The 20,938-nt window shown below is 35.8% G+C and overlaps 3 protein-coding genes across 5 annotated transcripts; 2 read left to right on the plus strand and 1 right to left on the minus strand.

Annotated features, from left to right (window-relative positions):
• The first annotated feature begins 3,120 nt into the window (after positions 1–3,120).
• LOC107024206 (phosphoenolpyruvate carboxylase-like) lies at positions 3,121–9,221 on the plus strand. 2 transcript variants are annotated; one of them, XM_015225130.2, is made up of 11 exons: positions 3,121–3,330; positions 3,534–3,737; positions 4,304–4,695; positions 4,874–4,958; positions 5,576–5,798; positions 6,022–6,125; positions 6,225–6,312; positions 6,582–6,736; positions 7,133–8,131; positions 8,248–8,634; positions 8,726–9,221. In XM_015225130.2, exons 2-11 carry the CDS (start codon positions 3,570–3,572, stop codon positions 9,017–9,019), a joined length of 2,895 nt encoding a protein of 964 aa, XP_015080616.1. In that variant the 5' UTR covers positions 3,121–3,330; positions 3,534–3,569; the 3' UTR covers positions 9,020–9,221. The 2 variants fall into 2 exon arrangements, with proteins under 2 accessions (XP_015080616.1, XP_015080617.1); XM_015225131.2 differs by having other exon boundaries at positions 3,550–3,737; positions 8,726–9,196.
• A 648-nt stretch (positions 9,222–9,869) lies between these two features.
• On the plus strand, positions 9,870–14,897 carry LOC107025926 (dol-P-Man:Man(6)GlcNAc(2)-PP-Dol alpha-1,2-mannosyltransferase). The gene is made up of 10 exons (XM_015226717.2): positions 9,870–10,276; positions 10,907–10,994; positions 11,119–11,278; positions 11,549–11,766; positions 12,089–12,384; positions 12,898–13,012; positions 13,091–13,229; positions 13,988–14,184; positions 14,296–14,385; positions 14,469–14,897. The coding sequence occupies exons 1-10, from the start codon at positions 10,002–10,004 to the stop codon at positions 14,598–14,600; spliced, it is 1,710 nt and encodes a 569-aa protein (XP_015082203.1). The 5' UTR covers positions 9,870–10,001; the 3' UTR covers positions 14,601–14,897.
• Positions 14,898–14,948: 51 nt separating this feature from the next.
• LOC107025927 (UDP-N-acetylglucosamine 1-carboxyvinyltransferase 2-like) lies at positions 14,949–20,466 on the minus strand. Of its 2 annotated transcripts, none has more exons than XM_015226718.2 (6): positions 19,839–20,466; positions 16,520–16,670; positions 16,131–16,415; positions 15,876–16,047; positions 15,544–15,622; positions 14,949–15,460 (listed from the first exon to the last, which is right to left on the minus strand). In XM_015226718.2, exons 1-6 carry the CDS (start codon positions 20,366–20,368, stop codon positions 15,262–15,264), a joined length of 1,416 nt encoding a protein of 471 aa, XP_015082204.1. In that variant the 5' UTR covers positions 20,369–20,466; the 3' UTR covers positions 14,949–15,261. The 2 variants fall into 2 exon arrangements, with proteins under 2 accessions (XP_015082204.1, XP_027774021.1); XM_027918220.1 differs by lacking the exon at positions 19,839–20,466 and adding an exon at positions 17,629–18,541.
• Positions 20,467–20,938: the final 472 nt, after the last annotated feature.

Here is a 20,938-nt window from a genome sequence, read left to right on the forward strand (position 1 = left end):
TTGCAAATAGTTCATTAAATTATCATGTTAAATATCACTCGTCAATGCTTTTTTTAAAAAAAATTATATGGTTCATGTCTTTTTCACTATTTTGCTTTAGTTATCTTTGATTATTATTTATATTTTGCTAATCTTTTAACATGGAAAAAGTTTATGGACAAATTATTTCCAACTAAAGTATGAAACACTCCAGCAAATGATATTGAAATTCAAAGAATTTCGGGTTTATAATTACAGATCATGTAGATTATCTTTTCTTAATAGCATATAGAAATATAAAAACGTGATAGAAGAGATTAGCTTAAGGAAAGAAATTAAGTGTATTTTCCTCTTATTTGAGACTCGATTCGCTTTCACTCCTTCGAGGCAAAATATGTTAGAAAAATTAATATAAATATGATTGAAGAAGAAAATGGCTTTGAGATATGTAATTACTTTCTTTAAGGAGATATTGTTTGTTTATATATATTGGGGAAAATGTAAACGAATTCCTTAATTTATTCATGCATATTTTTCTTAGGCTACTTCTAAAGAATCTTTATATATATAGAATTTAATTAAGAGATATCTTTTCACCAAAATTGTATTTTTTCATGAACATATGACAACTTTTTATAACGATCATGTTCTTTCATGAACATCAATTTAAGAACTCTATATATTACAAAGAGAAAAGACATAAAATCACCATCAAAATTGTTTTGAATTTTCAAAAAGACGCTTTAACTTTGGAGTGTCCTATTATCCCACGAAATTATCTAAATCTACAATAAATATACCATTTTGACTAATTTTAACACCACTCGTGTTGTCACAGCATATGGGCGCGTGAAGCACTGTTGATACAGCTTCATACCAATGTAAAATTGCCATTTGACACTTTCAATTTGCCTTATTAAAAAGAATATAAAAACTCATGTATTAATTATTTTTTTAACTTTATTAAGAATAGTTGTTAATTTTTCAAATCTTTTTTCTCATCTTCCCTACCATTATTAGCTTACCCATGTTTCTTGAATATCCATATCTTCCTTCATTTCTTTTTCTCTTTTTCATTTCTGGCGTTTTTTTTAATTAATGTTATTGAGTTTTTTTTTGAAAAACAAATTAGTTTAATATTTTTTTTCTCTCTTACAAATTAAGATTGGAATTTGGGAGTAGTTAAACTATGAAAAATTCAACTTCGAAGTAAGAGTTGGAGAAGGTGGTGATTTAAATGTCAGATTTTGACTTGATAATATTTGAGTATTTAGATTTTAATTATTTAACGATATTTCTTTTCATAAATAAATTAATTGATAGTAATTTAACTGAAAATTGATAGTGCTGCTGCGAAATCTGTTCAACCACAATGGATTTGAAGATTCTTGAAGCACAAAGAAAATGAGAAAGGTGAAGAAGAAAGAGAAAAAGAAAGAACAAAGTTGAGGTGAAGAAGAAAGAGAAAAAGGAAAAAACAATACAAAGAAATTACGTAAAAAAAAATTAAAAAATATTTTTAACACGTGGCAAGTGTCTATTAGTACGTGACATACAAATATTTTTGTATAAGTGGTATTGAGTGAAAAATGGAGTATACATTCTATTTTAAAATTGTTTAATGAAGTAATACGACACCCACAAAATTAAAATATCTTTTTAAAATTAAAAATAACTTTAATAGTGATTTTATGTCTTTTCTCTATTACAAAATATATATACATGCTTTCTAGTTCGGTGTTTCATGACTATTGCACACTCCACCGTACACGTGTTTGTTGTTAACTTGAACACGTGTCTCGTCTATTTTTGTCCTATACATCAATATAAAATTATTAAAATAGAGACATTTCATCTATAAATTATTGTATTATTCTCAAATTAAAATAGTGAGGTTGTTGGAGTTGTCACTTTGTGCTTTAATTAGACGTGTTTTTCTATATTGATTTTCTTGGTGATTTGGCAATGTTATGCTCAGAAAAGAAACCAATAATGAATATGGGGTATAGAATTGTCATTAAACGAATTTCATAATATAAACAAGTCAATAAACATAAGAAAAAATTAAATGAGATTTTACTATTTATACATAAAAAAAATAAGTTTAATATGAGTAAATAATGTAATTTCTCGTTGAATGGATAATTTAATCTTTAATTTTACATAGCTCCTCCCCCTCCCTCCTAAAGCAACAATTAAAATGAATTATGATAAGATGGTCGAGATCTCGATATTTAAAGATTTCAAGTTCAAACTTCAGAAAATGATTATGGTAATTAAGATAATTCAAAATATCGACAATATTCCATGTAGAGACGACTCTACGAGATAACATGAAGGATAAGTTATGAGTTCATTTAGATTTAATATTTAATTCAGATTAAAATTATGAATAAGAATTTAATTGAACAAGTGCAAGTATTTAGGGTGGGTTTACTATTTAGTTAGAAAATTTCTTCCTTACACATTTGATATTGATATATTCACATTTTTGAATCGTTCATCAATTCATGTTTGATTATTCTCTTGAGTAAATGCGTGAAACTAGTAAAATTTATATTTTTAATTGAATAAGTGCAAGTATTTAGGGTGCGCTTACTATTTAGTTGGAAAATTTCTTCGTCACACATCTCATATTGGTATATTCACATTTTTGAACCGTTAATCAATTTCTATTTGACCATTCTCTTGAGTAAATGCTTGAAATCAGTAAAATTTACAATCGATTCATATACTTAATCCATCGTTTACTTTTATTTATCCACTATATTAAAAATGAATTATTTAATACCTAAGTGTTTTACAAATTTCAAATTATTTTCCAAATTAATTAAAGATTATAGACTAACTAATACGTGTATAGTGAATTACTAAATATGCATGTCATTAATTTTTCTTCATTACCTTATAATCATTTATTTATTTTTAAAATTATTTTTTAAAATTTAATATTAAACATTAATTTATTATGATAATATATGTACGTCCATTTTTTTAAAAGAATCATTCAAAGTTTAAATCAGATAAATAAGATTGAATAAAAAATATTCATTAAGAACTAAAAATACGCAAGTGAATAAGTAAAAGCGAACGAAATAAATTTAATATAAATCGTCTATATAATACATACGTACCATGAAATGAAAAAGTGACAAAGCAGAGTGAAAGAGCTTATTATATAGTGAACAATTGTCTCTTTAGATCACAAATCCCTTAAACAAACAAAGCAAAAACCAAATCATTTTTCTAAGTAAAAAAAAAAAAAGATCTGATTTTTGTTTTTCTTACTGGAAAAAAGCTTCTTTTTTTCCTTTCTTCATCATCTGGGTTCTGAAATATATCAAGATTCAGGTACCCCATTATTTATAATACTCTTTTTTTCATTGCCATATGCTCAAAATTTGATCTTTTTTTCTGTTTCATGTGGACCCTTTAAAATCCCTTTTTTTTAAAAAAATATTCTGTTTTGATGGGGTAATTTGTATTAAAAAATTATGATCTTTCTGTTGTGTCCCACTTTTTTATTTATTTTTTTTAAAAATAATTTTTTGCAGGATTTTGATTTTGTAGTTGGAGTAAAAAGGGGGTTGATGGCTACTCGTAATTTGGAGAAATTTGCATCTATAGATGCACAGATGAGGCTTTTGGTACCTATGAAGGTGTCTGAAGATGATAAGCTTGTTGAGTATGATGCTTTGCTTTTGGATCGATTTCTTGATATTCTTGAGGATTTGCATGGAGAGGGTATCAAAACAACAGTATGTTTATGCATTTCAAAATTTCAATCTTTTTTTTAACTGTGTTTTAGCTAAAGATTTGATTTTTATGTGTTATAGTATTATGTATGACGTAGTGGTGAGTGAAATGGTGGGAGGTGATAGGTATTCTGTGGAATTAGTCGAGGTGTGTGCACGATTGTTATAAAAAAGAAGTTTATAAAAAAAAATAGTACTATAGTCTCAGTTGAACATTTTGTATCTTTAATAGTGGTGATTTCTTAGTATTATCAAAGGTGCGCTTAAAGTGTGATTAATCCGTGAAGTGAGGTGCAAAAACATGTCAAGTGTTTTGCCTCGCTAATATTAGTGGGCACTTTAGTGTCATTATCAAGGCTCTAAAGCATATATTTTTCCTTGCCAATGAGCGAAATCCAATTTCTTTGTTGATATGTTTGAAATAAATTCGTATATTTATTTGTCTTGGACGACACAAGCATATTTTGTAGTATTTTTTTTCTCCATTCCTGCGTAAAGCCCCGACAGACTTTAGAACATTTTTACTCTTTCGCCTTTGATAATGCTGGATTTTGTTGATGTGATTTTAGGTCCAAGAATGTTATGAGCTTTCTGCTGAGTATGAAAACACGCGTGATAAGAAGAAGCTGGAGGAGCTTGGCAGTGTGTTGACAACTTTGGATCCAGGGGATTCAATTGTTGTTGCTAAATCGATTTCCCACATGCTTAACATGGCCAACTTGGCTGAGGAGGTTCAGATTGCCAACAGTGGGAGGGCAAAGTCGAAAAAGGGCGAACTTTCAGATGAGAGCAACTTGATGACTGAATCCGACATTGAAGAAACACTCAAGAGACTTGTAGTGAACTTGAACAAGTCTCCTCGAGAAGTTTTTAATGCTCTGAAGAATCAGACTGTGGATTTGGTCTTTACTGCTCATCCGACTCAAGCTATCCGAAGATCTTTGCTTCAGAAGCATGCAAGGTCTGGTCTTAAGATTTTACACTTCAGAAATTCACATCTTTTATTATACATTTTTTTACAAGTTTGAATTTTGTTTATTTATTATTTCTATCGTATTAGTCATAACTCATGTAAGTCTTCTTTTTCCCTTTTTGTTCAGTTGTTTTACTTCTTAAGTGCTGACTTTTCTACTGTTTAGGATCCGCAATTGCTTGTCTCAGTTGTATGCTAAAGACATTACACCCGACGATAAAGAGGAGCTGGATGAAGCTTTAGAGAGGGAGGTAAGTATCGGTGTGCACCTTCTGGCTGCATTGATATAAATATCATTTTGCTTCTTCAAATTTTGATGCTTTTCTGTAGACTGTGAAGCTCTTAAAGCAAATATAAGGGTGCTTTAATCTCCTATCAAGTTGTCTTCATCTCTCACCCCTTATTTGGTCTATTCCCAACAGAGAGACGTCATTTCGACTAAAAGACATAGCAACCATTCCGTCGTTTCAGTTGCTAGGAAGTCAAATTTCATCTCCAAACAAAATAATTCTATATAACTGTAGGTTTGAGAAATGAGATGTCCTTTATATGAATACGAGGATTCCTTACAATGATTCTACCATTTTCTGTTCACCTTTTCCATTTGTCATGATACTTGTGGAAAATGTGACGGATGACTGAAGTTTAGTTTGGAAATATTGAGTACTTCTTGGCATACTATGTTACATGAATACAATGAAATTGAAGCACTGCTCAAATTTTTTTCTTTCTCACACTATACAAGCAACACTTGAGAAGAAATTATATGGGATTAAAGCTTCGAACTTGAACATTCTGTGAATTATAATGTTTGTGTAAGACGGATATGTTGTCTTCTCACAATGCATCCTGCTTACCAATACTGCAGATTCAAGCTGCTTTCCGCACTGATGAAATCAGAAGGACTCCTCCAACACCACAAGATGAAATGAGAGCTGGAATGAGTTACTTCCATGAAACAATTTGGAACGGTGTTCCGAAGTTTCTACGACGTGTAGACACAGCTCTTAAAAGCATTGGGATTGATGAACGAGTTCCTTATAATGCTCCTCTCATTCAGTTCTCGTCTTGGATGGGTGGCGACCGTGATGGTACATTTCCTCTCCTCTTAACAATGTTGTTTTCAGCTACTTTAGTTGGCTGTAGAGAACGTAAAAACCTTTGGTATTTGAATCGTGATAAATTTTGAAGGGCATTGGACGGAATCAAAGCTTTTTATCTTCTAAAGATATTGCTTCATAGATTCTTTTGATAGAAGATCATGTAAATACTTCTTCCATCAGTCACTCAGGATATGTCTGCCACTAAATGCAGGTAATCCAAGAGTAACTCCTGAGGTCACTAGAGATGTTTGCTTATTGGCCCGAATGATGGCAGCGAATTTGTACTACTCTCAGATAGATGATCTAATGTTTGAGGTAATTTACAACGTTTGCATAATTCTTTGTTGTCGATATTGAAAAGTTGCCATCATTTTCTACTCCCTGTAGATGATTATAACTAGAATGTTATTTCAGTTATCTATGTGGCGTTGCAATGACGAGCTTCGTGATCGGGCAGATGAACTACACCGTTCATTAAAGAGAGACGAAAAACACTATATAGGTATCTAGCATGAATGCTAAGTAAAATAACTTGCTTGTTCCGTATAAATTTAGTAGCACTGCTCAGAGTACTGATTTAAGGTAATCTTTTGCATGTTTTCCATTTCAAGTGAGAAAAATGCACGTTGTTGTCTATGATTTTGAAAAGAAAAGATTTTCAGCGTCTGGTACTTTAGTCAGTCTTCAGAGGCTGCATGAATTTTTCTCTGTACCTCTGCTGAACAGAGCAATTGCATTACTCTTGACCTTCAAAATTTACTTTTGATGTAGAATTCTGGAAACAAGTTCCTCCAAGTGAACCATATCGTGTAATTATTGGTGATGTGAGAGATAAGCTATATCATACACGTGAGCGTACTCGCCAACTGTTATCCAATGGGTTCTCTGAAATTCCTGAGGAAGCAACATATACTAACATCGAGCAGGTGTGCAACACTTCATTATTGTTAGTATTTTTTCATAACAGAGAAATCCCTAAGGGCCAGTGGCCCAGTGCCTAATGGTTTTCTGTGGATGATGGGTTCACTCCACTACTCTTATGAAATATTTCGTTATTTTGTTATCTTTCTTGTTCTTTGTTTCCCATGCCTTATTTGTAAATGTGAAGCATCTAAAATTAAGCAGCATTGTTATTCTTTGTTCAACTTGACGTGTTATTCCTGATAAAGGGACTTGAGAAGTGAATATGCCACGTCTCTTTGTTATTTTTTAATCATTGGCATGCACATTTGTATTCTGTCAGAATTGCATGTATTTCGATTTTCTGCCCCACAAACTGAATCTTTTGCCTGAATATATAAGTGGTTGCACATTTTGTGTAGTTCTTGGAACCTCTTGAGCTCTGCTACAGATCTCTTTGTGCTTGTGGGGATCGACCAATTGCTGACGGAAGCCTTCTGGATTTTCTACGACAAGTTTCTACCTTTGGACTCTCACTTGTGAGACTTGACATAAGACAAGAGTCGGATCGGCACACTGATGTCCTTGATGCCATTACCCAGCACTTGGAAATTGGTTCATATCGAGAGTGGTCTGAGGAACGTAAACAAGAGTGGCTTCTCTCTGAACTCAGCGGCAAGCGACCTCTATTTGGACCCGACCTACCAAAAACTGAAGAAATTGATGATGTTTTGAATACATTCCATGTCATATCAGAACTTCCATCAGACTGCTTTGGGGCATACATCATCTCAATGGCCACTGCACCATCTGATGTGCTTGCTGTTGAGCTTCTACAGCGTGAATGCCACGTGAAGCAACCTTTACGGGTAGTTCCACTTTTTGAGAAATTGGATGATCTGGAGGCTGCTCCTGCTGCTATTGCACGTCTTTTTTCGATTGAGTGGTACAAAAACCGCATTAATGGGAAGCAAGAAGTCATGATTGGCTACTCAGACTCTGGAAAGGATGCTGGTCGGCTGTCGGCAGCATGGCAGCTATATAAGGCTCAAGAGGAGCTTATAAAAGTTGCCAAACAATATGACGTGAAGCTAATTATGTTCCATGGCAGAGGTGGTACAGTTGGAAGAGGAGGTGGTCCTAGCCATCTTGCTATATTATCTCAGCCACCTGATACGATTCAGGGATCTCTTCGCGTAACAGTTCAAGGTGAGGTTATTGAGCAATCATTTGGGGAGGAACACTTGTGTTTTAGGACACTCCAACGTTTCACTTCTGCCACCCTAGAACATGGAATGTATCCACCTTTCCCCCCAAAGCCAGAATGGCGTGCACTTCTGGATGAAATTTCTGTCGTTGCTACAGAGAAGTATAGGTCAATAGTATTCAAGGAACCCCGATTTGTCGAGTACTTCCGCCTGGTCAGTGTGCTACGAAAATGCACTATATTACTTATCTAACAATAAGTGTTACCAAAAGGTAACAAATATTTCTACAACTTTAACAAGTTATTTTTTCTTTTGGATCACAATTGCAGGCAACACCCGAGCTGGAGTATGGTCGAATGAACATTGGTAGCCGTCCATCAAAGCGTAAACGAAATGGAGGCATAGAAACACTTAGAGCCATTCCATGGATCTTTGCATGGACCCAGACTAGGTTTCATCTGCCGGTCTGGCTTGGCTTTGGGGCAGCATTTAAGTATGCACTTAACAAGGATAAAAAAAACCTCAATATGCTGCGGGACATGCACAAAAAATGGCCATTTTTTAGAGTTACTGCTGATTTGATTGAGATGGTGTTTGCCAAGGGAGACCCCGGCATTGCTGCTTTATACGACAAGCTTCTGGTTTCTGAAGATTTGTGGTCCTTCGGTGAGCTTTTGAGGTCTGAATACGAGGAGACAAAGAGCCTCCTGCTTAAGGTAAATTACTTTTGACCAAGTTCTCGCACTTAACATACGTTTTTACTCATCATGCTTGATTATCCATGTTATCTATGTTTCTTTTGTATAGGTTGCTGGACACAAGGAACTTCTGGAGAACGACCCCTCCTTAAAACAACGACTCAGGCTGCGTGATTCCTATATCACTACTTTAAATGTCTGCCAAGCTTACACACTAAAGAGGATTCGTGATCCAACGTACAAAGTCACTCCAAGGCCTCACATTACCAAGGAATACATAGAATCGAAACCTGCTGCTGAACTCGTGAGCCTGAACCCACAAAGCGAATATGCTCCCGGCTTGGAAGACACACTCATCTTGACCATGAAAGGTATTGCTGCTGGAATGCAGAATACTGGTTAAATCTATTACTATGTTTTTATGTTTTAATGGTTGGTAAAGTGAACATTAAGAATCATGTATCCTTAAGTTCTTTTTTTTTTTTTTTTGCAACTTCCATAAAATGGATGAATAATTATTCCCCTCTTTGTTTAGTAGCTTCTTGAATAAAATTATGATGGAAAAGAGTACTTTTCTTCATTTACCAAATGCTTTTTGCAATTAATCTCAGTTCCAATCTTTCAGTTTTAGCACCTTATGCTTTGCAATAGGTCTAGGTTTTACTTGAGCTTTAACCACAATATCTCTGTTCTAATTCCTAAACAAGCTTGAATCGGCTATATGAAATTTCACGAAATTGTGAATCTCCATTCAAGCTCGTCTTATGCTATTTAATAGTATTTATCGTTTTAAACAAAATAAAACCATCTCACTATTATGAAGGTTCATTTCTCGAGTAATATATATGGATGTATTATTTAAATGAAAAAAATAATAAAAAGGAGCAAGCAAATATTGTATTAATTGGCATAAAGAGCGAGACTCAAATATGCTATCGAACTTTGAAAAAATGCTCATCTTCTATATCATCCGTTAAAAGTGTAATGACATGGATGAGTTTTTTTACAAATGAAAATGGCATAGATAAGCCTTTTCTCAAAATTCGATAGTATATTTGAGTTTTTCCCTTAAATTTAACAATCGAAGTTTGTTGATATGTGACGGAGACAAATATACTGGCTTTTAGCAAACATAAAGGACCAAATCTACACAAAAATATTTTTAATGTATCATTTTGAACTTACTAAACATAAGGGACCATAGTTATCATTTTCTTTTAAACTTTAAGAAGAAGCAAAGGATCTCTCTGAACCGGATTCTCCCAACCGGTTCAAATCAACCGGAAGGTCCTTTCAACTGCAAAAGAACCGCTCCGCCAAATGTAGAGAAGAAAATACAAAATTGAAACACAGACGAAAAAGGGAAGCTAAGCAGTGAAATAGCTATGGCGACGAGGCAGAGACGAGCTTTGACGTCGGATCCTCCGGAGACGGCGTCATCTCCGGCGTATACAAAGGTGGATAAGCCGGAGAGATCGGACGGTGAAAATGAAGGCGTCGATAGAGGACTAGGTTGGCTTCTGCCGTTGCTTTGCCTAGGGATGTTGAGGCACATGAGCGCTACGTCAAATATTATTCACGATTGTGATGAGGTGTTCAATTACTGGGAGCCTCTTCACTACTTGCTTTACAAGTCTGGTTTCCAAACTTGGGAATACAGGTTTCACCATCTTCAATTCTTTACTATACAATGATAGCATTGTCAAATATTGCTTTGGAATGATCTTTCTTAGCTGATGTGTAAGATTTGGTTTAATTTCCCCTAAAATGATCAATTTTTTGCTCCATTAGACAAAGTTGATGCAGTATTAAGTCACTAATCCTTATTTGCAATCTAAATATGTAACTATCCTGGAATTTACTTGTAGCTTCCTCCTTCGATACATATGCCTAGACATATAGTTTGAGATTTGGCTGCCGACTCTTCATAGAGAGGATATCAACTAGTTGAGGTTAAGGTTTAGTCATTGTTGTTGCATGTACATTAGGTCGACGATTGACGAGGGTCCTCTAATTTGGTCAGAGACTTGTGTGCCAGTGTGGGGGTATGTGTGTGATCTAGAGAATCCGGCGTTATTAGATGAATATTTATTAGCAAAAACTGGTATTGGAATAATTTAGGGTCATATAGAGAGTAATGGTTATCAAGGAATCTTATAGCCAACCTGAATTTTGTTTGGGATTGAAGTACAGTTGACTGGTTGATGATATTAGTATTATACCCTTTTAGTTACTAGAGTTCAGCTTGTTATGATAATACTTTACAAAGTCTGGTTACTTGTCTTTGCAGTTCGCAGTTTGCCTTGCGATCGTATCTGTATATTCTGCTTCACAAACTGGTGGGTTGGCCTGCTGCTTGGTGGTTTGGAGAGGAAAAGGTGAATATTGTTTTTATTTCCACAGAAATACTCATCATTACTCACTGATATAAAAGAATAATAACATCATCATTACTCATTTCAGTTATTCATTCTCTAATTTCTCCATTTTTCAACATGACAGGTGAGAGTATTTTATGCTGTGAGAATTTTTCTTGCAGGGCTGTCTGTCATCAGTGATGCTGCTCTAGTTGTAGCCCTTTCCCGTAAATATGGAAAGCGTCTTGCATCATATGCACTCGCAATGCTATGCTTAGCAAGTGGTTGTTTCTTTGCCAGCACGAGTATGTTTTCTCACTAAACTATGTGTGAGGTTTTTCTTTGTTGGTGGTAAACAATTAATGAAGCACGAGCGTGTTACTTTCAGTAAACTATATTTGAGGTTTTTATTTACCGGTGGTGAACAATTTAATGATTTTTTAAATTTCAGCTGTATTCTCTGTGCATTCATACTATGTGATCTAGATATGTGTGGGTGACTCCTTAATGTTGTTTGTCATACCCTGTGTCAACTTTCTCATAATACTAATACCTATTACGTGTCCTTTACGCAGGTTTCCTTCCGAGTTCATTCTCAATGTATGCCATGTCTCTTTCTTCAGCACTATTTCTATTTAATAAGCCTGCCATGGCAGTTGCTGTTGCTGCCACTGGAGTGATTCTGGGCTGGCCGTTTTCGATCCTTGCTTTTCTTCCACTGACAATTTACTCACTGGTTAAAAGCTTCAAACCTGTGTTTCTTACAGGTGTTGTCACTTCTATCGTCCTTATGGTAAGTTTGATCATATCATATTAAGTTTTCTACTGTGTTGAGTTTTCATGTATCAAGCTTAAAATTTGGGAAGTTCCCTTTTAGGGGAACAAAAACTAAGTAATGAATTTCCATTGTATAGAGTTATTCATACTTACCGTAATGCAAAGAGATCATCTACCAAATGTTCATTTTGCTAAAATTCAATATGCAAGTCCGTCGTCCTATATCGAAATTTCAAATCACTTAATGTAATAGGCTTTATCTGTTTTAGTGCTGCTCACATGCTTTTTTCCCTATCTGGAACACCTGATGACTCGACTTGGTGTACAAATTGTTCTAGGTACTCTCAGTTCTTGTTGACTACGACTACTATAAGAAGTGGACATCCTCTGTTATCAACTTGCTGGTGTACAATGTTTTAGGGGGTGGTGAAAGTCATCTCTATGGTACTGAAGGGGCATCATTTTATTTGAGGAATGGCTTTAACAATTTCAACCTCTGTTTTGTGTTTGCTCTACTGTTCTTAGCAATACTACCCGTTGCTAAGAAGAAGTATGCTCCTGAGTTGCTCATTGTTGTTTCACCTGTCTATCTCTGGATCGCCTTTATGTCCTTACAGTCACACAAAGAAGAAAGGTTAATCCTCTTTCTGTTTTTCTTCTTGTCACGACAATATATAGATATCATATGTATGTCTACTTGAATATTATGCTGAAAGTCCTGATTTTCTGAGCTCAACCCAAAAAGACCTTTATAGTGGCTCGTCTATGAATAGTGTGCTAGCTGGAAAGATATTTGGTCAACATGCTCTACTAAAATCCTTATTTAGTAACAGTGAAGCTATCGTTGTCTTCTTCAGATATCTTTTTTTGCAGTGCTAAACTGAAATTCGATCCCGTCTGGAATTTTTATGTCTCTCCTGGTTATCTGGAATCCACCTATTATCTTTTTTTTTACCAGAAATGACAATTGCCTGGAAGATGCTAGTGTCATTGCTAAAACAACTTGGACTCATGACAGGACTCCTTGGTCAAAGTCATTTCTGTAGCCAAGAGACATGAAGCTATGTTTTACTGCTTCTGAGATTGAAAGTAACATGAATTACAAATAAAATCTGATTTAGCAACTCATTGTTTACTGCCTGTGCAGATTTCTGTACCCAATATATCCACTTATCTGTGTTGCTGCTTCTGCTGTGATTGAGAGCTTTCCTGATCTGTTCAGGGATAAGTACAATCCCAACGGTACATCCACTCTAGTTAAGGTAGTTCCCTATATCCAAAGAGAAATTGCCAAGCTTCAATAATAGTGCCTATAGTTTTCACTTGCTTTGCTTTTGCAGATAGCGAAAATTCTCAGACCTCTAGCTCTTGGTTTGATTCTTTGTGTCTCCCATGCTCGGACATTTTCACTTATTAATGGTTATTCAGCTCCTATTGAGATTTACAAGCATTTGGACTACCATGATGACGCTGGACCAGGTGAGGATTAGCCTGTTTAATGGCAAGTTGATTATATGCTTGTTAAATGTTCATCTTCAGAACTTTTAACTTTGACGAATGGTGTATCAATCTTGATGCATGAATTAGTCTTTCTTCAGAGGATGACATGCATTGTGTGATCTCGGGATTAAGATACTTGTCGAATTAAAAGGACCATATAATTTTTTATTGGAACTTTAGTTTTGTTGTAAAGAGTAATTTTATCCAGTAACTTTTGCCAATACTGGATAACCGAGAAGGTGAAACGATTTCTCTTTTAAATCTGATTTTTTGGAGCCGAAGATGTGATTTTAATGCATAGGGTTGAAACTTGAAAGTGAAAATACCTGATTTAATTATTTGAACCTAGATGGACATGGGAATAAAAAGGTGTCAGGTCGAGATATGAGACGTTGATTTGTTGTTACCATGTGGTTCTCCATTTATCTGGTCTTTAGATTAACGCCCTATAGTATGAGCATTTGTTGTTTTGGTTCCATTATCTCAAAAAAAATATGAGCATTTGTCAAATGTGAGCAAAAAGTTTCCTCGGGACACCCGTATGTGATTTTCCCCCCATTTTACATCTACTGCTATGTTCTTGCTTCTCCATTTATTCTGTTCTTGCTAGATGGGTGCATTTCTGGTGCTTTGTTTAGTATATGAAGCTGGATGTAACATCATCTTTTCATGTTCTGAAAGTTGCATGCAGTATCCATTTCCCCATGTATATTTTGAACTTCCCCATGTTGGTTCAGGTTCTGTCCTTTGCGTTGGTAGTGAGTGGCACAGGTTCCCGTCTTCCTTCTTCATTCCTGATTATGTGAGCCAAGTTCGATGGCTGGATGATGGATTCACAGGCCTTCTCCCAATTCCGTTCAATTCTAGCTTGGGTGGGACCTCGGCAGCACCATCTTACTTCAATAATAAGAACAAGGCATCAGAGAGGCAATATGTAAGCAGACTCTCCTATAATGTTTAACTAGAAAGAGTCTCATTTTTTTTTAGTGCGCAATGTATTCGACTATGAGATGACACTCGACTTCTTTTGCTAATAATGTTATAGCTTAAGGATCCTGAGCAATGCACATTGCTGATAGAGCTGCAACTTCAACGTCCTTATCCTACGCGAGGGAGTGACATGTCTACATGGGAGGTACTTGGCTCATGATCACAAAGCTCATCTCTCTCTCCCTCCCTCTGCTTCATGTTATTAACTTGTAAGAGTTTTGCGTACAGATTGTTGCAGCACTTCCATACCTGGACAGGGAACTATCTCCTCCATTGCATCGGTCATTCTTTATTCCAAATCAATGGCAGCAGAAGAATGTCTTTGGCCAATACAGATTACTCAGGAGAATACAAAAGTGATTGCAGATGTACACGCTGAATTTTCTGTTGTCCAGCAGCTTTTAACTCTCTCGGGTATAGTACTACGCTAATGTTGACTAGTTTAGTTTTTGTAGTCTGAAACTGCACACACTTTCGAGGGTAGCAAGTTGAATTAAGTAAGTTATTGGATCTTCCATTAATTTTGGAAGTCAGATTTTGCATTACTTTTTTGTTGGTGTAGATTACACAGATGGGTGTTTAAATTTTGATTAGGAAGCAAATAGTCGAAGTATCTTATTGGCATTGTTGAAAACGTATCAGTTTAATTTGGTTTCAGTTACTATATATGCCCTTCAACTTTGGGTATGTACAAACAGAGAGTCAAAGTTGTAAAAAGTTAAGTAAACATGTGTCCTTCGTAGCATATACAAATCAGTTTTAGTGGAAGTAGAGAGGTTGTTTCCGAAAGACTGCAAATCAAAGTAGTTATAGTGACAATTAAGCTAATTACAGAAATCGACAAATGAGCCTCGTGTAAAGCTGCAAAATTTGGCTATTGCAAAATGCAATGAATAATCTCACAGTTTCAACATCCCCAGCTATTCTTCAAGCTTGCTCTTCGATCTTTACTTGTAAGTCCTACACGAGTAAACCTGGAAGTTATACACATTTTATCTTTTCCAGACCTCACCTGGTGGGATTACACGGGGAATGTTGTTGTTGTTGTCCTTATGACGTTGGCACCGAGACCTTGAAGTTTCATTTCCAAATTTTCATAACCCCTATCAACATGGGAGATTCCACTGATTTCAGTAATTCCTTCAGCAGCCAGACCAGCCAAAACCAATGACATTCCCCCACGCAAATCAGTTGCGTTGACCTGAGAACCGCGGAGTGGACTAGCAGAAGATCCATAACAACATCAATACGCGATATAGTTTGTATAGAACATCAGGAAATCAAGCAAGAACTATAAACTTACCTTGCCTTTCCCTTCCCATAAACAGTTGCTCTGCTTCCAGAGACCTGAATATTAGCTCCAAATTTCTGCAGCTCAGTTACTGCACAAAAGAAGATAATGAAACCTTTGTAAGAAACATCAAATACAATTATCTGTCGAAAAAATAGCAAACGGTTCTGTAGGCATATTCTTTAGCAATTATGTGAGACTTAAGTTGATGTCGACTAATTAAAAAATTATAGTAATCCATATTTGTAGAATAATTTCTATGTGGATAAATGTCTAACACAAGCTATGTAGGAGATTTGGAAAGAAACTAGACTGTAGACGAACAACTAAAAGTTATCACATACCATGACTCATACGATTTTCAAAGACAGATTCCTCAATGACGCTGACACCCTTGCACGTTGATAGCAATGCCATTGTCAGTGGCTGGAGATCTGTTGGAAATCCTGGAAATGGATTTGTTTTGATATTGAACCCCCGCAAATCATCTCCAATCATCTGAGGTACTGCTGAAAGCTGATCTCGTGAACCACAATAACCATAAGAACTCAGTGCACGAAATGGAAGAAAAGCAAGAGATTAGCTACATTTAGTATAACCTCCAAAGTGTCATCACTGAGCTGTAATATTTTGCAACCACCCCCTGAAAGCTTGTCTACTAAACAAGTTAAATTTCTGTGGGGCACAGGTGAAATTGAGATACACGATCGAGTAACTGCAGCAGCCAACATGTAGGTGCCGACTTCAATCCTGTCTGGCATTATGCTATACTCGCAACCATACAACTTTCTCCTTCCAGTAATATAGAGTGTGTCTGTTCCTGCTCCTTCCACAACTGCTCCGCAGTTTGTTAGAAAGCCAGCAAGGTCAATAATCTCTGGTTCCTATGTGGTACATATTGAGGGTTAGTCAAAAAAGATTGTAGATTTATCAAATAGGCACTTCAAGGATATATCATAGAAGTTGAAAAGACAATACACTTTCATACTTGAGCTGCATTTGAGATTACAGTTTTTCCCTCAGCCATACACGCCGCCATCATAAGAGTTTCTGTAGCTCCTACACTGGGGTAGCCTAGTCGGAAGCTTGCACCAGTCAAACCTTTACCATTTGATACATGTGCTTGCACTTTTCCATCCCTATGTGAACTCACAAAGTTAGTCACTACTTATTTTATGAACTCACTCACTTGCTATCAGTACCGCCTCGACCAAAATTGAAGGCAATGGACATAATACCATGTCAAAAAAGGTTAACGGGAGCTCCTCGTTGAGTTTTGTAATCGTCCTCAAGGGGGATAGTACAGTTTTTTAATAATAGTGTCACGGGTTCCAATCTCAGTCCCTAGTTGGACCTTTCTACTGTGGTAACTAGTAATCATATATATAACTAAAAGTGTGTCTGATAGCTAAAACTTTTAGACGAGATATTCACAAAATTCACCTACCCCTGTTAGTAACAACAAAACAACAACATAGCCAGTGTAATCCTACAAGTGCGGTCTGGGAAGGATAGAGTGTACACCGACCTTACCCCTACCTCGTGAAGATAGAGAGTTTCCAATAGACCCTCAGCTTAAAATAAAACATTTTCAAGCAACTTGAAAAAAGGGACTACTGAAATGAGAAAAGTAACAACAACAAACTGATGTGAAATGGGAGACGCAAACAACATGGAGGAAAAAATAGTAATGACTACAAAATAATGCAATAACCGAAGTACAAAAAACAGAGGTGATAATCGAACTCGAAGAACAAAACTACGAGAGTAGTACTACTACCACTTGTAAGAAAGAAGGTCCAAGTACTATCAATAATCTTATCCCGCAGAAAAGCAAGAGAACTTTCAACTAGCAAATTAACCTTCTACCCTACTCCGCAGCCTCCAAACCTCACATCTAAGGTCAAGTCCTCGGTAAACTCAAGATGCATCATTTCATGTCTAATCACTTCCCCCACTGCTTCTTCGGCTTGCCCCTGTCTCTCCTAATGCTCGTCATTGTCAACCTCTCACACCGCCTCACTGAGACATCTACAGTCTACTTTTAGTTAGTATGCGGAAAACGAACAGAAATTCACTCGAATGATGTTCGCTAACCTCAACTCAACCGTAGCACCAAGAGCACGTAGAGCATGAATGTAAAAATCAACGGGTCGGGCCCCAATGTCACACCCACCGGGTAACCCGACAGTAGCCTCACCAAATTTAGCCAGTAATGGCCCTATCACGAAAAACCCACCTCTAAGTTTCCCGATATAACTCAAATCAGGCTCTACACACACAATGCCATCGGTGTTAACCACAAAATCACCACCACAACTCATAACATGAGCACCCAAAGACTCCAAGATTGAAGCCATTGTTCTAGTATCTGATAAACAGGGTACATTTTTAAGGTTTGAAGATCCAGAACAGCAAAGGGTTGCAGCAAGAATAGGTAAAGCTGAGTTCTTGGAGCCACTAACAGTGACATGACCAGAGAGTGTAGACCCACCATTTACAACAAGTTTTGGGTCTAAAGGTGGGGAACATTGAAATTTGAAGTCATTGATGAACAGAAACAAAATGTACCCATTGAACTAAAACAGAAAAAGAGAAAATATGGGATATTGAGGAGTTGAAGTTTGAAGAGAATGCCTATGAATTATTGTCATTGTACAGTATCTTCACGTTTTCATGTTACTTTCATGTGATCAGTGCATTATTGCATTCATGTAGGGTCCTTTGATAACCAATAATTTGGTAACTATTCATGTACTAATTTCTACATAAGTTACTCAACATTTGATAGTTATTCACAAACAAAAATACAAAATTAACGCAAAGTTCTTTTTTTGCAATTTAGAAATCCGTATAACTAATACCTGTACAAGTTATGAGAAAATTTGTGTATTATCTGATGCGGGATAGAAAATGGATTGGTTAATAAGGTTTAACTGTTGGGTTTAGCAAGTGTGAATGGGAAAGAAAAGAGAGAATATGAAAAGTGAGGGAAAATGAAAAAGTCATTTGCAAAGTGCAAATGAAAAGTCATTTCTCCCATATCGGCAAAAGAAAGGGAAATTGTTGTCCTTATATAAGGAAACACTTCCATTACTTCTTAAAGAGCTAAGAAGAAGATGCCCCTCGCGCCGTCGTCGCTCGCTCGGCTTCGGCTTTGGCAAATGATGTGATTGATAAATTTTTTGGACAAAAGTTATTTATTCAGTTTTTGTTAAATCAAATAAATCCTGTTAATATTATCTCTTATAAATTTGCAGGTAACGGTAACATTTCGAAAAGTTGTTACTCTTTCCGAAAAGCCGTTATTTTCCTAACATACACATTTTTTCGAAAAGTTGTTATTTTTTTCCAAAAAACACAACTTTCTGGTCTGAACAGATTTCTCTGAACAGACACGTTTGTTGCTGAAAATGGCTATAAAAAGAAGTCAATTTTCGATTTTTCAAACACTGAAATTTTCATTCTCTGCATTATTTTTTTTCTCTCAAATAAATCAAAGTGTCGATCGACTGAATCTGTGTGACTTGTTGCTGTTCTGAAGTTCGCTGAAGTTAAAGAAATTTGAGGTACCGCTATTTCTTTAACAGGTTTAATCCGTTTTATCTTGGGAGAAATTAATCCATAACCTTGAGTACAGTAAGGGGATTAAATTTCTTAAGGACACACAGTAGTTTCTGTGGACTCGGATTACTTCTTGTATTTTATGTATTTTCTGCTTCATCTTATCACTGTTTCTGTTTATTGGTTAACCTTATAAATACAGGTTCTAATAACATTAACCACCTCTAAACCATCTAACTTAGGAACTTACCAGTGTTAGTTAAATAACTAACTCTGCATTTTGAGACTAGAGTTAACGCATATAAATCTTTCCGAATATCATGAATATTCTTCGTCGTGAACTAGCTAATCATAATACATGGAAACTACCTAGGTAGTTTCCTTTTGTACATATACATCAAGTAACACTCCCCTCAAGCTATGAGAGGTGAAGATATACACATTCCTAGCTAGCCTCTCAAGTGCTCATGATAGACCTTTTCGAGCAAAAATTGTTGATTGATCACTCTTAAGTAGGGGAAATTTTCCTATTCGTCTTTGATAGCTTCTTCGACGTGCCTCTCTACCTCTCCTAATGCTCATCATTGTCAACCTCTCACGCCTCCTCACCGAGACATCTACATTTCTCTACCTCTCCTAATGCCCGTCATTGTCAACCTCGCACGCCTCCTCACCGTGACATCTACATTTCTCCTTTTAGTTTTAGTAAGTGAAAAATGAAAAATATTAGAAAAGTCACTAACCTCAACTCAACTGTTGCACCAAGAGCACGAAGACCATGAATATAAAGATCAACGGGTCGGGCCCCAATGTCACATCCACCGGGTAACCCAACAATAGCTTCACCAAATCTAGCCAGTAATGGACCTAATACAAAAAACCCACCTCTAATTTTTCCAATATCACTCAAATCAGGCTCTACAGACACGATCCCATCTGTATTAACCACAATATCTCCATCAAAACTCGTAACCCGAGCACCCAAAGACTTCAAAATCGAAGCCATTGTTGAAGTATCAGACAAACAGGGTACATTTTTAAGCTTCGAAGATCCAGAACAGCAAATGGTCGCTGCTAGAATAGGTAAAGCTGAGTTCTTGGACCCATTAATAGTAACATGGCCAGAGAGTGTAGACCCACCATTAATAACAAGTTTTGGATCTGGAATGTGAGTTGTAGGTGGAGAAATGAAGGGTTTTGGGTATTGGCTATAGTAAAGTTCAGTTCTTGGAGGAGATACGAGATATTGGGGAGGATTGAACTTTGAAGCCATTGATGAACAGAATCAATATTGCAGAGTTTGAAGAGAACGGCTAGCAACAAAGTGTATCTTTAGTTGGCGGATAAGTGTATCTCGTGTATATATTTGTGGTATAACAAATGACACATATTTATCATTTTCATTTAACAAAAAAAAAGTATCAAAAAAAATTATTTAAAACTATTTTTACAAAAATGTCACCTGGTTTTAGAAAATTACTTCACCCATCTTCAATTTTAAAAATGTGTTTCACCCAATATAGTTTTGTTCGGTGGAATGTATTAGGGAAGTGATTAAACGAGACACTGACGTAATTTCAATAAATATGATTACGGATTTAGGATAGAAGGTGAATAGGTAGTATAGTGTGCTTTTACTTTTTGACCGGTTTAAATTTGATGGTGTTTATTTAATACTCTGTTTCTATTTAGTTGTCCACTTTAAAAGTGAAATACATGTTAAGCAACAATAATCATCATCTGTTAGTTATAATTTTACTCTTAAATAAAAAGATTATTCAACTCCCCAAGTATAATAAATGTATTTTCTGATTCCAAAAAGCATGCATTACAATTTAGTAAT

This window comes from Solanum pennellii, chromosome 7, assembly GCF_001406875.1.
Source record: "Solanum pennellii chromosome 7, SPENNV200".
NCBI lineage: Eukaryota > Viridiplantae > Streptophyta > Magnoliopsida > Solanales > Solanaceae > Solanum > Solanum pennellii.

Bases quoted from the DNA above. Each gene is read 5' to 3' on its own strand.
- LOC107024206 (XM_015225130.2), top strand. From the start codon at position 3,570: ATGGCTACTCGTAATTTGGAGAAATTTGCATCTATAGATGCACAGATG. The intron at 4,959-5,575 runs GTAAGTATCGGT...CCAATACTGCAG, and splicing joins ATGAAGCTTTAGAGAGGGAG to ATTCAAGCTGCTTTCCGCAC. The intron at 6,313-6,581 runs GTATCTAGCATG...CTTTTGATGTAG, and splicing joins AGACGAAAAACACTATATAG to AATTCTGGAAACAAGTTCCT.
- LOC107025926 (XM_015226717.2), top strand. From the start codon at position 10,002: ATGGCGACGAGGCAGAGACGAGCTTTGACGTCGGATCCTCCGGAGACG. The intron at 12,385-12,897 runs GTTAATCCTCTT...CTGCCTGTGCAG, and splicing joins CAGTCACACAAAGAAGAAAG to ATTTCTGTACCCAATATATC. The intron at 14,185-14,295 runs GTAAGCAGACTC...ATAATGTTATAG, and splicing joins AGGCATCAGAGAGGCAATAT to CTTAAGGATCCTGAGCAATG.
- LOC107025927 (XM_015226718.2), bottom strand. From the start codon at position 20,368: ATGGCTTCAAAGTTCAATCCTCCCCAATATCTCGTATCTCCTCCAAGA. The intron at 16,671-19,838 runs GTTAGTGACTTT...GAGTTCACATAG, and splicing joins GGTGCAACAGTTGAGTTGAG to GGATGGAAAAGTGCAAGCAC. The intron at 16,416-16,519 runs GTATGAAAGTGT...TGTACCACATAG, and splicing joins TAATCTCAAATGCAGCTCAA to GAACCAGAGATTATTGACCT.